Source organism: Fundulus heteroclitus, chromosome 13, assembly GCF_011125445.2.
Source record: "Fundulus heteroclitus isolate FHET01 chromosome 13, MU-UCD_Fhet_4.1, whole genome shotgun sequence".
Lineage (NCBI taxonomy): Eukaryota > Metazoa > Chordata > Actinopteri > Cyprinodontiformes > Fundulidae > Fundulus > Fundulus heteroclitus.
Genome location: NC_046373.1, coordinates 26,312,280 through 26,325,313, shown reverse-complemented (window position 1 = coordinate 26,325,313; position 13,034 = coordinate 26,312,280). Strand labels below are relative to the sequence as shown.

The window sequence follows — 13,034 nt, the reverse complement described above, 5'->3', positions numbered from 1 at the left end:
AAATAAGATGATGGAGATGAATTGTTCTTATTTTAAGTGCAAAAGTCTTATTCCATTGGCGAATAGTCTTATTTACCTACTCAAATTAAGAAAAAATACACTCATTTCAAGAATATTTTACTTGATTTTAGTTCCCTTTTTGCATTATGGCGTCAGACCCGAATCAGGGCCGGTTAACTTTTGTAACATATGAGAGTTTCTGACCTCGAAACGGACTGGAATAACTAAGGGTGACCTCAGCAAACAGGCTTAAATCGGAGGTAGCTGGTCTTTTGGATAACTGAAATGTTGCACAGGCATATGGGCAACCTCCTAATAATATTTGGTTGGTACAGGAGTCACATATAGCCAAATTTACATATAGTCAACTGTGCGTGCTACTATCACAAACATGGAAGTAAACTACTTAAAAAAAAAAACAGCAGATAGAGAGGATTGTAGTTATGATTTTTGGACTTCCACTCTCTTCCGTGTGCACATTGTTTTGAAAATGTAAATAAAATGATGGGATATTCAGTAATTTTATTTATTCTTGTTTGCAGTTTTATTCCACAACGCCATTCCTTTTATCGGATTTGGTTTCCTGGATAATGCCATCATGATTGCAGCAGTAAGTGAAGTTATAGTCATTCTTTCCCCATTAGTTGCTTGTGAGTGGGGGTGGAAAAAAACGCCTTGCATGGTTGTTTTATCCTTTTCATGTGATAACAGCAAGTCAGGAGGAACATTTGACCCGATTCTGTTGTGTTCTTCAGGGAACGCAGATTGAACTCTCCATCGGAGTCACTCTGGGGATCTCCACCATGGCTGGTAAGAACAGATCAAACAGCCTGCAGCAAAGTCCCATTACTATTTAAATTCACTTCTTATCTTGTTGGCTGGGTCCTGTAGTTTTTCATTAATTAATCATGAGAGACAGTTCAGTGTAGATTATTATAAAAGTCATTTATCTAGCAATATTCAAAGCATTGTCTTTCCATCTTTTTATGCACGAGATAATTTAATTTCTCCGTAAACTTTTCACCTGCAAAGCCGAATTTAAGGAAAAACTATTTGTAGCTTGAGGCGTTAAGAGTAAAACATTCTGGTGGTTTCATAATTTTATATCTAATTTTCTGGAATTCTATAATTATAAAGTATATTTGGCAATTTGGAAATGTTTCTTGTAATATCATCCTAAATAATATACCCAGACAAGCAATGTGCGTTTGGATCAGCATTTTTAATTTCCAGCATTTATTCCAAATTAAATTTTGGGGTATTTATATGTTTTAAGTTGTGTTTTTTTCTTCTTCTTTAGTAAGAACCAAACTGATTTCTGTTTTTTATTATATTGGCTGTTCAAACAAACAACACATTCAATGAAGAATGAAAGAATTAAACCTGTAACCAATGATTGTGTATTTATTTCAGAGTGAAGTAGTTTTTCATTGCGGTCGTACACGGGTCTCAGCATCTTGCCTCGGTCCTCTTTAACTGAGAACAAACGTTTCCTAAAAGCCTAAAGGAAAGTGTTTATATCTGGAAGTGAGAATAAAGTCAGTTCAGATTAATCTTTGGGATTGTATCAGTTTCTTTTTAACATTTTGCATGTGTGAGTCTTTACCAAGTTAACGGGGTCTCCAGCATGGTGCAGATGAGCACGACCAAAGCTGGAAAGATGTCGTATTTAAATTTCCAGCTCTACAAAATGCAGATTATTAAAGATAAGATCCATGTAAACGCAGAAGTTTGGTGAATTTAGAACGTTTTTATTATTTATTTGGAGGTTGGCGCTACAACAACAACAGAAAACCCGTCAAGTAGTTGACAATATCACTTTTGATTCTTCACCACTTTAGCTCCTCAGTCAAGAAACAAAATCCTAAAGCTAATTGCTTTGGTTGTGTTGAACTTAAAATTTAGTGTTTGAGCATGTTACACTTAAAACATAAAATAAGATGGTTGTTGTGGCCATTTATGATATATTTTTTGGATTGTATTTTCTAACAATTTAGTTTTCTTCTTTTGGGTAGTTGGAATATATTTAAGTTAGTTTAGAACCAAAATTTGTAATTAATTTTTAGATTTGAAATGTTTAGATTACGTTGTTAATTGTTAGACCCTCCCATTAATTTAAGTAATTAAGAATACACCGGGTGCTTGGTGGAGATGTATCGTTTGGTAAATGTCTGGTGTGGACGGGTAGTTGCAAAGGGAAATCAATTCAAATTCTTGTAGCTGCACATCTCAAACAAGATCATTTCTGCACAGCAGATCCATGGATAGTCTGTTGTAATTCGTTCTCACAGATATTGACTTATAACAATTAGATTTATATAAAACTTCTGTGAATTTAAACAAAATAAATTTTTAAAACTTGGTAGTAAAAATATCTTTCTCTGTTTTTGGATTGGATCAATGTTTCTGTCTACTTTGAAAGAAGCATTTTGTTGCTAATTTAAAACAACATAAAGCAAAGACATGATAGAAATGAACTGATGAGTTCCCCCCATGATTATTGGTGCTGTATTTCTCATGTTTTTGTGTACTAAGCTGAACAGATTTGCTGCATTTCCAAATGATGCAGACACCAGAGTAGTAAATCTTCCACGTCTTGTGTTTTGGATCCACGCCTGAATTCAGTGTATGTTTTTCTTTTTTTTTTTGTTTGCTAAAAGCTGTCGATCCTCCTCTCCTTTTTCTCCCATCTTTATCTTTGACCTTTCAAAACACTAAGGGCCGCCTTAGAAAGGCGAGGAACCGGATCACAAGTCTACAGCCGATGCAGAATAAGAGCCTTACAACCCACAAAATGCCAAAAAACTACAACTTGAAATAAGTTGATTGACAGTATTGCCTTCCAGTGCGGCGCTGTTCATCCTGCAGAATGTTATTATTTTTCAGGACTAGATTATTCGTCTATGAGGAGTAAAGCAGATCTCACATGATCTATGCTTCTCACCAGATCGCCTGCTTTCTGGGGTCTCATAGTATCAGATGCTCAGGGGGAAAAAACTACAATGACTTAAAAACTGTTTTTTTTTTTTTTTTTATCTATGCTGGACTTTTAAAGTAATTTCCATGCCTCCCTTTTCCATCCCAGCTTGCGCAGAGCATTTTTGCTGCTCATACCGCTCAGGTAATGTTTACCAGTGGTATAAACTGCTTCTTTTTCCTTATCTTGTTACGTTTTATTGGCACACAGCTGACTGTCATCATGGTGCCGTTTCTGGGTCTCCGTTCGGGTCTTTATTACGCCGTGAAAACCATAAAGGCGCTGGAGCTTGCCGTCTCCCTCTCTTCAGCGCTAGATTATCCCGTTTCCATGGTTACTTGGCTCCCGGTACCTCTGCAAAGTGCAAATCGGGAGTCTGAAGACAGGCCTCAGATCAATTGCTCCTCTCTTTTGCCTTTCCCCATGCCGGACCCGGTTCTAAATCTGTGTCGTCTTCGTCCAGCCGGTTGAGCGAGCCAATTTAGTTTTTTTTTTTTTTTCATTTGAAAGAGACGTTTCCAGGTTTTACTGCGTCAGAGGCTCATGCCTCTTCTCCCCGTCTCTCCGCCGTGTCAGGTAGAGCCGGCGAAATGAGGTGAGACAGGGTAGCCGTCTCACGTCGTCGCCACCAGGAAGTTTTCTCTTTGAAGGGAATTCACGTTGAAGCCGTCCGTCTGGACAATAAGTCCTGCAGGGATATTTCTGCCTTTTTAACTAGGAGGCGCGTTGTTGAAGTTTATGCCTCCCAGAAATTACAGTTTTAGTGAGCCAAATGCGTCTTCCGCCTTATTGTCATCTTCCTGCTGTGAGAGTGCAACCCGCAGCGTTAATTATTCATAGCTGCTGTCTTTTGTTGATGTACATTAGAGGCGAGTTGTTTGAAAGCTGACTTTGCGGACGGTTAAACCTCAGCCGCAGAGGAAGCAAATGGACCAGTGACTTGGTGATTTTCCTAAAGCTTCTCATTGATCTATAAAACTTTCACACCTTTCCTCACCCTAGATGTCTCTAATTTAGCGTTTTACTGGCATGAACTATAGTTTTGCTCATTAAATTTTTAAAAATCTGGTATATATTCACTTTCTCCTGTGAAGCAGCAGTCTGAACACGGATAAAGACTCATGATTAGGCAGATTTTCCTGGTAAGATTTTAATAATTTTTTCGCCCACGTCTGCTCAGATGCTGATCCAGGTGAGGGTTTCAGGTGCTGCAGGGCAGGCCAGACTTACTTCCTCCAGTTTATCTCATTTATCTCTTAGAGTGGCTATTATTTGTTACCCACAGGGTTTCCTTAGATGGAAAACTTTTTGACCAATCTGTCTGGATGATTGACTTTGCAACGTGCCTTAAGATGACACGTGTTGTGGATTGGCGCCATATAAAAAAATTAATTGTGTTTATCAGCCCTAAACAAGCTCTCATCAATTCTGCATACCAGAAAACCCTAATAGGCTTTGGTTTTCACACTGAAAAGTGATAAGAAATGAAAAACTTATAATTATCAGGATTCCTGATCCAGACTTTATTACGCCTCAGCTTAAGCTTCTGGAATCAGAAAAATCTGACAATATAGTAGAAACCTCAAAACTTTGAAAGTGTCTTAAAAGTATTAAAAATCAAGCTGATGTCCCAGCTGCTGGAGACTTTAAACCAATCCTCCACAAAACATGACATTTCTGAGTTCAGCCGGTAGAAGTAAAAAAACAAAAAAAAAAACCCAAACACAGTTTTTCACTCGTGATGTGGATTCCCTGCAGGGTTTAATCTAAAATGTTTCTGGTCTGAAAGGTTCTGTGGATAAAGCCGTCTCAAACGGCGTCATTTATCATTCTCTGGGTCGGTGCAGAAATGCAGCAGAATCCCACATGCTTTATTTTTGTAATGCTTTATTTCTGATGTTTTTTTTTTTTTTTTTTTTACTTCTCCTCCCTTAGAAATCAGCCTCAATCAAAGCCTTTCTCTTTGTTTTTGTGCAGCTGCAGCTCTGGGGAACCTGGTTTCAGATCTGGCGGGTCTCGGGTAAGCAGCATTCCAGCATCCTTCAAAGACGCGATACGTGTGCCGGATGTCATGAAGTTTAGTGCGGGTTGGAGCAGTGCAAGTTTAGAGTGGCTCTAAATTAATAAGCTAAGCATTGTCGTGGGTTTCCTCCCGTGAAATGCTAATGGCTGTTTTAAATTAAAAATGTTGTGTAGCTCTTCTGGACTAAATATGATTCCAGGTTTTCATTGATGCATAACTGCTCGTTAGTTCAGTGTCTTTGTCCTTATATTCATTAAAGAGATAATAATTTCATTAAAACTCAGAATGAAATGGATGTTAAGATTATAAAACTATTTTTTGCCATTAGGCTTAGTATTTAGAGGCACAGGTTTCTTAGTTTTGTCGTATAGCCTTTAAATGAGTCCACGCGGTCATTTATTTTGTCTTTGTTTTTTTTTTATTGGCCATCGTAAATTGTCATTTTGCTGGAAATGATTATCGCCCGTTATAGCGGACATGTATGTGTGCAGTCTTGCAGGTTATGTGGAGGCTCTGGCCTCCAGACTGGGGATGCAGGTTCCTGATCTCTCACCCAAACAAGTGGATATGTGGCAGACCAGGCTCAGCTCCCATATGGTGAGCAGACTGACATTTTTCTCCAAGTATTTTATTGTTTTGCTATCGCTCAGCAGAGAGGATCAGGGAAAACCAGACGTGCATGGTTTTCACGAACCTCTCAGCAACTGAAATACTCTATTTGGATATTCTTAAAAGGAAAGAAATGAAATGAAAGTCCAAATGCGATACATTTTTACATATTTTTGCAGTTTTCAGGGTTGTACATCATGATGGTAATATTCATTTGCACATTTGAAGGTTAAATCATTTTTAAAAAGCCTAATAGTGCAGGGAAAGCCGAGCATACAACCCAAAGATACAAAAAAGTGAGAAGAGAAAAAGAGGATGAAGTCAAGAAAATGCTGTCAGAGTGGCGGTAGCTTTGAGAACTAACAGACCGGCACTTTCCTGAGGCATATAAAAGCTCTCCATGTAAAGGTTAATTTGTGCTCCCTTAATGCTCATTAATAAGTCACTTTATGTCTAACGTTGTCAAGGGTCACTGCCCTCTTACTTTCAATTTGTTAAACCTGCAGCGTAGTCACTGAAGGTCAGTTAAGAGTTAACTTCCAAATTCAGAATAAAACGGCCAAAATGTAGGTGTAGATTTCTCAGGAGAAAAAAAAAAGTTACCACTGTTGATGGACTTGGTCTGTGCAGGCATTAAATCCATGGCGGCACAAGGACAGAGAAGTACCACCATGTCTGTTATCATCTTCATTTCTTTTGCTCATTGCATGCGACCTATACCACGGCACAATATCACCGTTGGTATTCCTCCAATTGTTGCGTTTGGGTACATGTCTGCAATCTCCTTGTTAACAGATCAAAATATGCACAACAAACAGAAGACTCTGTCCATATGGTCTGTGTACTCAAAGTCCAGCATAAATGCGCTTTGAGCCTGGTTTACCTGTATGCTCACGGTAAATCTTACGTAAAAGGGGAGAAAAAAAGGCTTCTGATCTGACCTGAACAGTTGGCGGCCGTGAATGGAAGCAGCTGAAAGTCCCACTTTTTGTAAACCTAGTCAGTCGATTTTTGTATTATTTTTTTTACGAGTGTTTAATTCTATTTTAGAAATGTTGCCGTTTAAACAGTATTCCAAGGACACCAGCTGTCTAACCACTCAGGTTCTAGGACTCTGAGCTCCTGCAGTTTTAGTTTTGGCCTGTTTTCCCTCCTGGAAATGTAGATAAGAAACGCTGCACATGCACAAGACTGTTGCACCTTCTTTTCCACTCCCCAGAGGGATCCCGTGAAAGAATCTCCCAAAAACACTCTGGTCTTATTTCCTCCGTCTGAGACCTTTGCCTTCTTGTCATAAAAGTCGTAAGACAGGTTGCTTCTTGCGACTCTCAGCCATTTTCAAAGGAGACGCTGAAAGCAGCGGAGCGACGATAAACAGCTGAAAAAGAAGCTTATTGGTTACATAAACACTAGAAGTGTGGATGCGCAGCAAGAACTAGCAAAGAACAAACACGCACATTAGCGTTAGGTAAGTGCATGGCAATGGTTGGCATGTGTGATGAGATGAACCCCAACCTCCCCCAGAACCTGAAGCTGAAAAAGATTGTCCTTTATAACTTTAAGGTAGGTTTTGTTTTTGTTTTTTTGGCAGGATAATTGTGCTTCTCATGAGTCAACGTTTAAACCACATGGCCATTACAAGCTCTTAATAAATGGCTATTCCCATAGTGGAGCATTAGCTTGACACAACAGGTTCTTAGTGTATCTGAAAAGTAAGAAAACAGGTCTGTATTTCTATTACTAATATTACTATTATCAGGTTTATATTATCAGGTTTTTAGGCAATCTCTTCCCCGGAAGAATTATGGGAAGTGGACTTTAAAGTATTGAGGTTTAATATTCTTGGAATAGAAGACTTTATAGAAGAATTGCCCAAATGTGGTGCTGGAAGGGAAATAACCTAAAAAAAAAAAAAAAAAAAAAAGAGGCAGAGGCAGAAAGAATTGCATCATCACTCAGCAAAAATCAGCTCTCTTGACTGTTTTCCTCATTTATTTTTTTGTGGGAACTGAAAAAAAAGCAGCATAGCATCCTATTTAGTGCATCCAATGAGATTAACCTCAGAATAGAACAGCAACCACTAACTGCTATGAATAATGCATTTCACCTGAGTTGCACTGTCTGTCAACGTCAAACGTGTTGTTGTTGTTTTTTTTAAACCTCAACCTCCAGCCGGCACATTTAGCCGCCGACGTTTCAGTGCAATGTTTGAAATGAGCGCCTCCTCCGCTTCCTGCAGGGCAAAGCCATCGGCATCACCATCGGCTGCATTTTGGGAATGTTCCCGCTGTTTTTCCTGAGCGATGATGACGAGGAGGAGAAGAAGGAGGCAGAAGCACAGCCCAGCGGTGACGCAGCGTCGCAGTCCTCCTAACGGACAGCAACACATCTCAAACTGAATTTTGTTTTTTTTGGGTTTTTTTGTCAACAATACAAAAAAAAAAAAAAAAAGCGTTTAATGGTAAAGATTTTCTGCCGTGCTACTCAGGTGGCTTTCACAATCTGGCTCCGCTTGAATTCAAACGTAGCAGTATTACAAAACGATTCTTCTCTTGATTCTTGCTGTCTATCGATTCAGTTTGTCCTCTATGCAGGTACCACATTTATTTATATTCTGGAAAGATAAGTCTGCATCATGAGGTCCTGTTCCTTATTGATTTTTCTATCAGCTCCTTGAAGATAGATTGTTGGCATTCAAACAAACACTAAAACATTTTTTTTTTAGTCTCCGCACACTCCAGAGGCTGTTAAAACATTTCACGTTAAAGCATCCTGTTCATACATGAAAAATGATTTAATTCAGGTTATTTGATCTTGAAAATATTTTGTAGTACAGCGTACCTTAATTACTAAAATAATTTATCAATATCAGCATGACTTGTCTAAAAGTTAGCTCAGCAGCCACCAAACTGCCCTGAAAACCCCTGCACCCTGTTTTCACTGATTTATTATAACATTCGATGAATTAGAGTTCAAATGAATCGTTTAAAGGCTAATGCTGTCCTTAATTGTCTGATTTTCAGGTTTTACTGTTATTAGATCAGTTGTAGAATTTAGCTCAGCAGATTTTTTTTTTTTGAGAGGGATGTTATGGTCCTCTTTTCAGAAAAGTACATGGAGCTACACAGTTATCCACAGTTGGACTCTTTATAAGTAGTTTAGTTACTGTTTTGTTTCTAGATCAGATTGTCTGACATGGTTTTCCTCTTTTTTCCTGTGTGACTCTGGCTTGCAGAAAGGAGCTCAGCTTTAGACTATATGCACAGCTTGGCGTTTTACTCTTAATGACAAATGCAAATAAGCAAAGACGATGACTGGGAAGCTTGTTAACACTAATCCATCTAGTGCCTTCGCTTTGAATCATGGTGGACGTCAGGGACTGGCCCGGTTTAAAACTTTCATGGTGGCATAACCTTGACTTAAAAATACCACAGTATCAACATACGATTTAATACAAAACGTACAACGTTAACTAATTGCTCTTATTTAAAACAGAAAAGCTGCAACGGTTCCTATTATTGGATTAATTGTTATTGCTATTTTGGTTTTGACACACTGAAGTAGTGTAAAAATGCTTGTTGCCCAGAATAGTCTACATTTATGCTTCATCGAGTAACTCTGAGACCAAGCGGACTTTAGCCAGCTTATTAGTCGGGCTATCTGCTGGGGATAGCTAGCCTGTAGTCGGCTGCTCACCTGCCATGCTAGCCGTAGCTCGCTAACTGTGGTTCTAAAACAGTTTTACTTCGAGAGGAGCGCTTCAGGGGAGAACTTTGTTGTCTTTTTCATGACCGGAGATAATTCCAAACAGGACAAATTTGCCTTTGTTGTGAAGGAGAGAGAATTGAAGGAGCCTTTCTTCAGGCAGCTAAATCAGGAGGGTGCAGCAACAGATGGGGGAGGGGCATGGCACTTCACACCATGGGGGAAACTGACCGCCATGCCTTTCTTCGGTGTCTCATAAGGACTTTAAACTGCGGGGACCGTTATGAAAGCATAAGTTTGATACCATTGAGCCACTCCAGTGCACTTTATCAGCAATCTGAATCCGCACCGGTTCCCTGTAGGCCTGCTGTGACCGCCGGACCTTTGTTCTCGAGCTCATTACCGTTCAGCCGCCCGCAGCTCGGTGACGGCTACATCCAGGGTGCCGTGGAGCTACTGCACTGAAACTGACTAAAATCGAAGCGGGAGACACGCATGCTAGCACACGTGACTTAGACACTAAAAATAAAACCGTGGAATCCAAACAGCTTGAGACTTTAGCTCAGTTTCTGCTGTCTAGTTCTCACTATCGGTTTGGTGTTACTCGACATAAAAGCGATCGCAGTTTGTTCTTCGCTTTCTCTGTGCAACCTTTGCTTTTCTTAATTGAGCATTTCTCATCTCTTTCAGTTGATTTAAATTTAAATGTTTGACGCTGAGAAAGCACAAAGGAATGCTATGAAAGCCGCCTGAGTAGCTTTTAAAGGGGGGGGGGGGGGGGGGAGCGCTCACCTGGAACTGAGTCTCTCTTTCCAATTATTCCTCACAAAGGGAGACTCAACAGCCACTTGTCCTATTTAACCAGTACCCAGGACTGAAAGCGGCATCAGTAGGTACTGACTGCAAGTAAAAGACTCCCACTTTTCCTGTTAACTACTAAGAAGCACCTAAGGTTTGTTTTTGTCAGGAGAAGACACTTTATACGTTGGGAAACATCATCTCTAACGCTATTTCTGCATAAAGATGTTAAGCCTGACTTCAGAGACAAACTCTAAAGTCACTCCAGATGAATATGAAAAGTCTTGTGCATCTTAAACATTTGATAAAAACCTAAAACTGGAGCAGAACCCATGTTGTATGCTACCTCGAGGAATAGCGTCGTCGTTTCTGCATGAAGAACTGATGTAGCTGCATATTCTACGTGACGTCAGGTGTGTTGCTTTTTTGCTTTAATAAGGATGGACTCGGATGTTTAGGACACACTATGTGGAAACTGAAGTAGATTTTTTTGTTGTTGTTTGGCTTTTTCTCTCTTCTGCTTCTTTTCATGTTTTTTTTTTTCTTTACCCCTTTGTGTTCGGCTCTTTCCTCTCACACATATATCAGCTTAAGCTGCACCATCTGTGTGGTTCGGCTCTTTAGAAATGATCAGAGATGAAGCCTCTGCTGGTTGAGATTCCTCTGTCTAAAAACATTTATGCACTAAAAAACACAGCCTCCTTCCCCCCCTCTCCCTCCCTCCCTCCCTGTTTCTGTCTGTTTTTTTCGGTGTCTTACACAGGAACACATCAGCTGTGTTTTTCAGCCTCTGTTTTCATTTTCCAGCTGCACCAGTAGGTATTTTGCATAATTAACATGTCAGGAATAGCACTTGTATTTCAAACTGTGTGCAGGTGCATTTCAGTAAATTAGAATGCCATTGAAGACTCGGCCTATTTCAGTAAATGAGTTCAGAAAATTTAAATATGTACATTGTATCGGCTCTTTGTATGCAGAGATATATTGCAGGTGTGCATTTGTGCTAATTTTGATGATTGTAGCTTAGGTTTAGTGAAAACCCAAAATTCAGTTGTTGGAAAATTATAGTTTTACCTAAGGAATATTAATGCAGCAATGAAAAATAAAAAAGCATATGCATATACTGGAAAGCATACACACTCAATACTTGTTCAGAAATTATTTTTGCATGAATTACTACACTAATAGTGTGTGGCATGGAGGCGTCAAGTGTGCAACACTGCTGTGTCATTAGGAAGCCTATGTTGCTTCAATGATGGCGTTCTGCCATGTTTTGGTCCTTTGATTCAGTGTCTTCATATTGACAATGCCTTCAGATTAGTCAATCAAGTACAATGATCCCCTCAAGTCATGTTTTTTTTTTTTTGCTTGGGACTTTATTCCATCGCCATTATATCCTTCCACCGAAGGAACCTGTCCAAAACACGACAATTCTGTTTTAATCATCCTTTTAAACCCGATCAAACTGTCTTATGTAATATTCAAATTGTCTGAGAAACACTATTTGGGGATTTTCATTAGGTATGAGCCAAAAATCAATAACTGGAATCTACTATTATGTGTGCAGTACCTTGAAAACCTTCAATGTTAGTTTGAACTATTGAAATGCACCTTTAAGAAAAATCACACGTTAGAAATTCAACAATTCAAATGTTTGTTTTTCATTAGAATAATGCAGCTAAAGAAATGACTCGTGCCTGATGTGTTGTAACATCACATATATTGCTTGATTGTGGATTTTCTCATGCAGATTAATCTATAGATTACATGGATGTTTTTTTTTTTTTTTTCCTCGGGTGATGCAAACATAAAACAGAACAAAGTACCAGCCTAGGAAGTTAGACTGTTTTACCGTATTTATCAAAAGTAGAACAGATTTTCACCCTGCATCTGGGAGAGTTGTTATTTTATCTGCCTTTATTTAACAGAGTGTGTATCTTTAGAGTGACGAGGACAAGGCTTTAAAATGAGAAGGATTTAAGGGCTAAAGGAAAAGATGAACAGTGATCTTCCGACTTTAGCGAGCATTCAAGCAGCTGCAGGTCAGACGAGGAGAGAAACCAGTTTACCGCCTGCCCTGTTTGGCGGAAGATTTGCTGTGAAGGATAATGAGCAATTTAATGTTTGTTTGATTTATGTATTAGATTGTCAGTGAGAAGTTGAGACTAAAACAAGCCGTTTGTCAGCATGAGCAACCAGAACTTTTTTTTTCTTCTTTTGCATAATCTTTAAATTAAGCTTGCTTGTTTTTCAAGAATCTAAATATCATAAACAAATTTGCTTGATTTAGTTTTTGGGAGATGAAATATTGAATTGAATTACAAATGTTTTCTATGTTAAAGGAATGCAGTGTTGTGCTGCCATCTTGTGGTCTGTGTGGAACAGCAGCAGCGATGCACTAAAGCGTGTTTGTACTATAAAAACTATACTGTCTACAGTGTTTTTTTGCAGAACTGTGTGAAACAAAGTAATATAATAAATATGAGAATGGTTACTTGTTGGTCTACAGGTGTTGCTGTGCTTAAATTCTTTTTTTCCAGTTATGCTGCAAGTGCCCTGGAGCAAGGCAGGGACATCTGAGATGAGCTGCCCTCAGGTCAGACCCGTCGGAATGAAAGCTAATTATACAATAAAAAATATAAGCTACTTTTTTGCCCATTATTTTGTTTTTGTCAAGATTATAATTTTTTTACAAATAGAACATTAAGTTATGATTACATCAAAAGAATATTCTACAGGTTTTGTAACATGTTGCTTCAAAATACTCTGCATAAAATGTTGAATTCACATATTTATTTCATGACTGAACAATATAAAATGAAGGATTAAAAAAAAGAGGAAATCTCAACACTAAAAACATGATGCCAGTGCATCCTTTTGCATGAATCACTGCATGAATGTGGTGACATGGACACGGATGGC

At 38.8% G+C, this 13,034-nt stretch overlaps 1 protein-coding gene across 1 annotated transcript in view; it reads left to right on the top strand.

Moving 5' to 3' along the window:
- tmem65 (transmembrane protein 65) overlaps nt 1-12,606 on the top strand; it is a 44,120-nt gene extending 31,514 nt beyond the window's left edge. Inside the window, exons 3-7 of the mRNA XM_012850985.3 lie at nt 543-610; nt 756-810; nt 4,955-4,997; nt 5,492-5,597; nt 7,849-12,606. Coding sequence (XP_012706439.2) covers nt 543-610; nt 756-810; nt 4,955-4,997; nt 5,492-5,597; nt 7,849-7,983 — 407 coding nt within the window. The 3' untranslated portion in view covers nt 7,984-12,606. The remainder of the gene's footprint in view (nt 1-542; nt 611-755; nt 811-4,954; nt 4,998-5,491; nt 5,598-7,848) is intronic.
- Nucleotides 12,607-13,034: the final 428 nt, after the last annotated feature.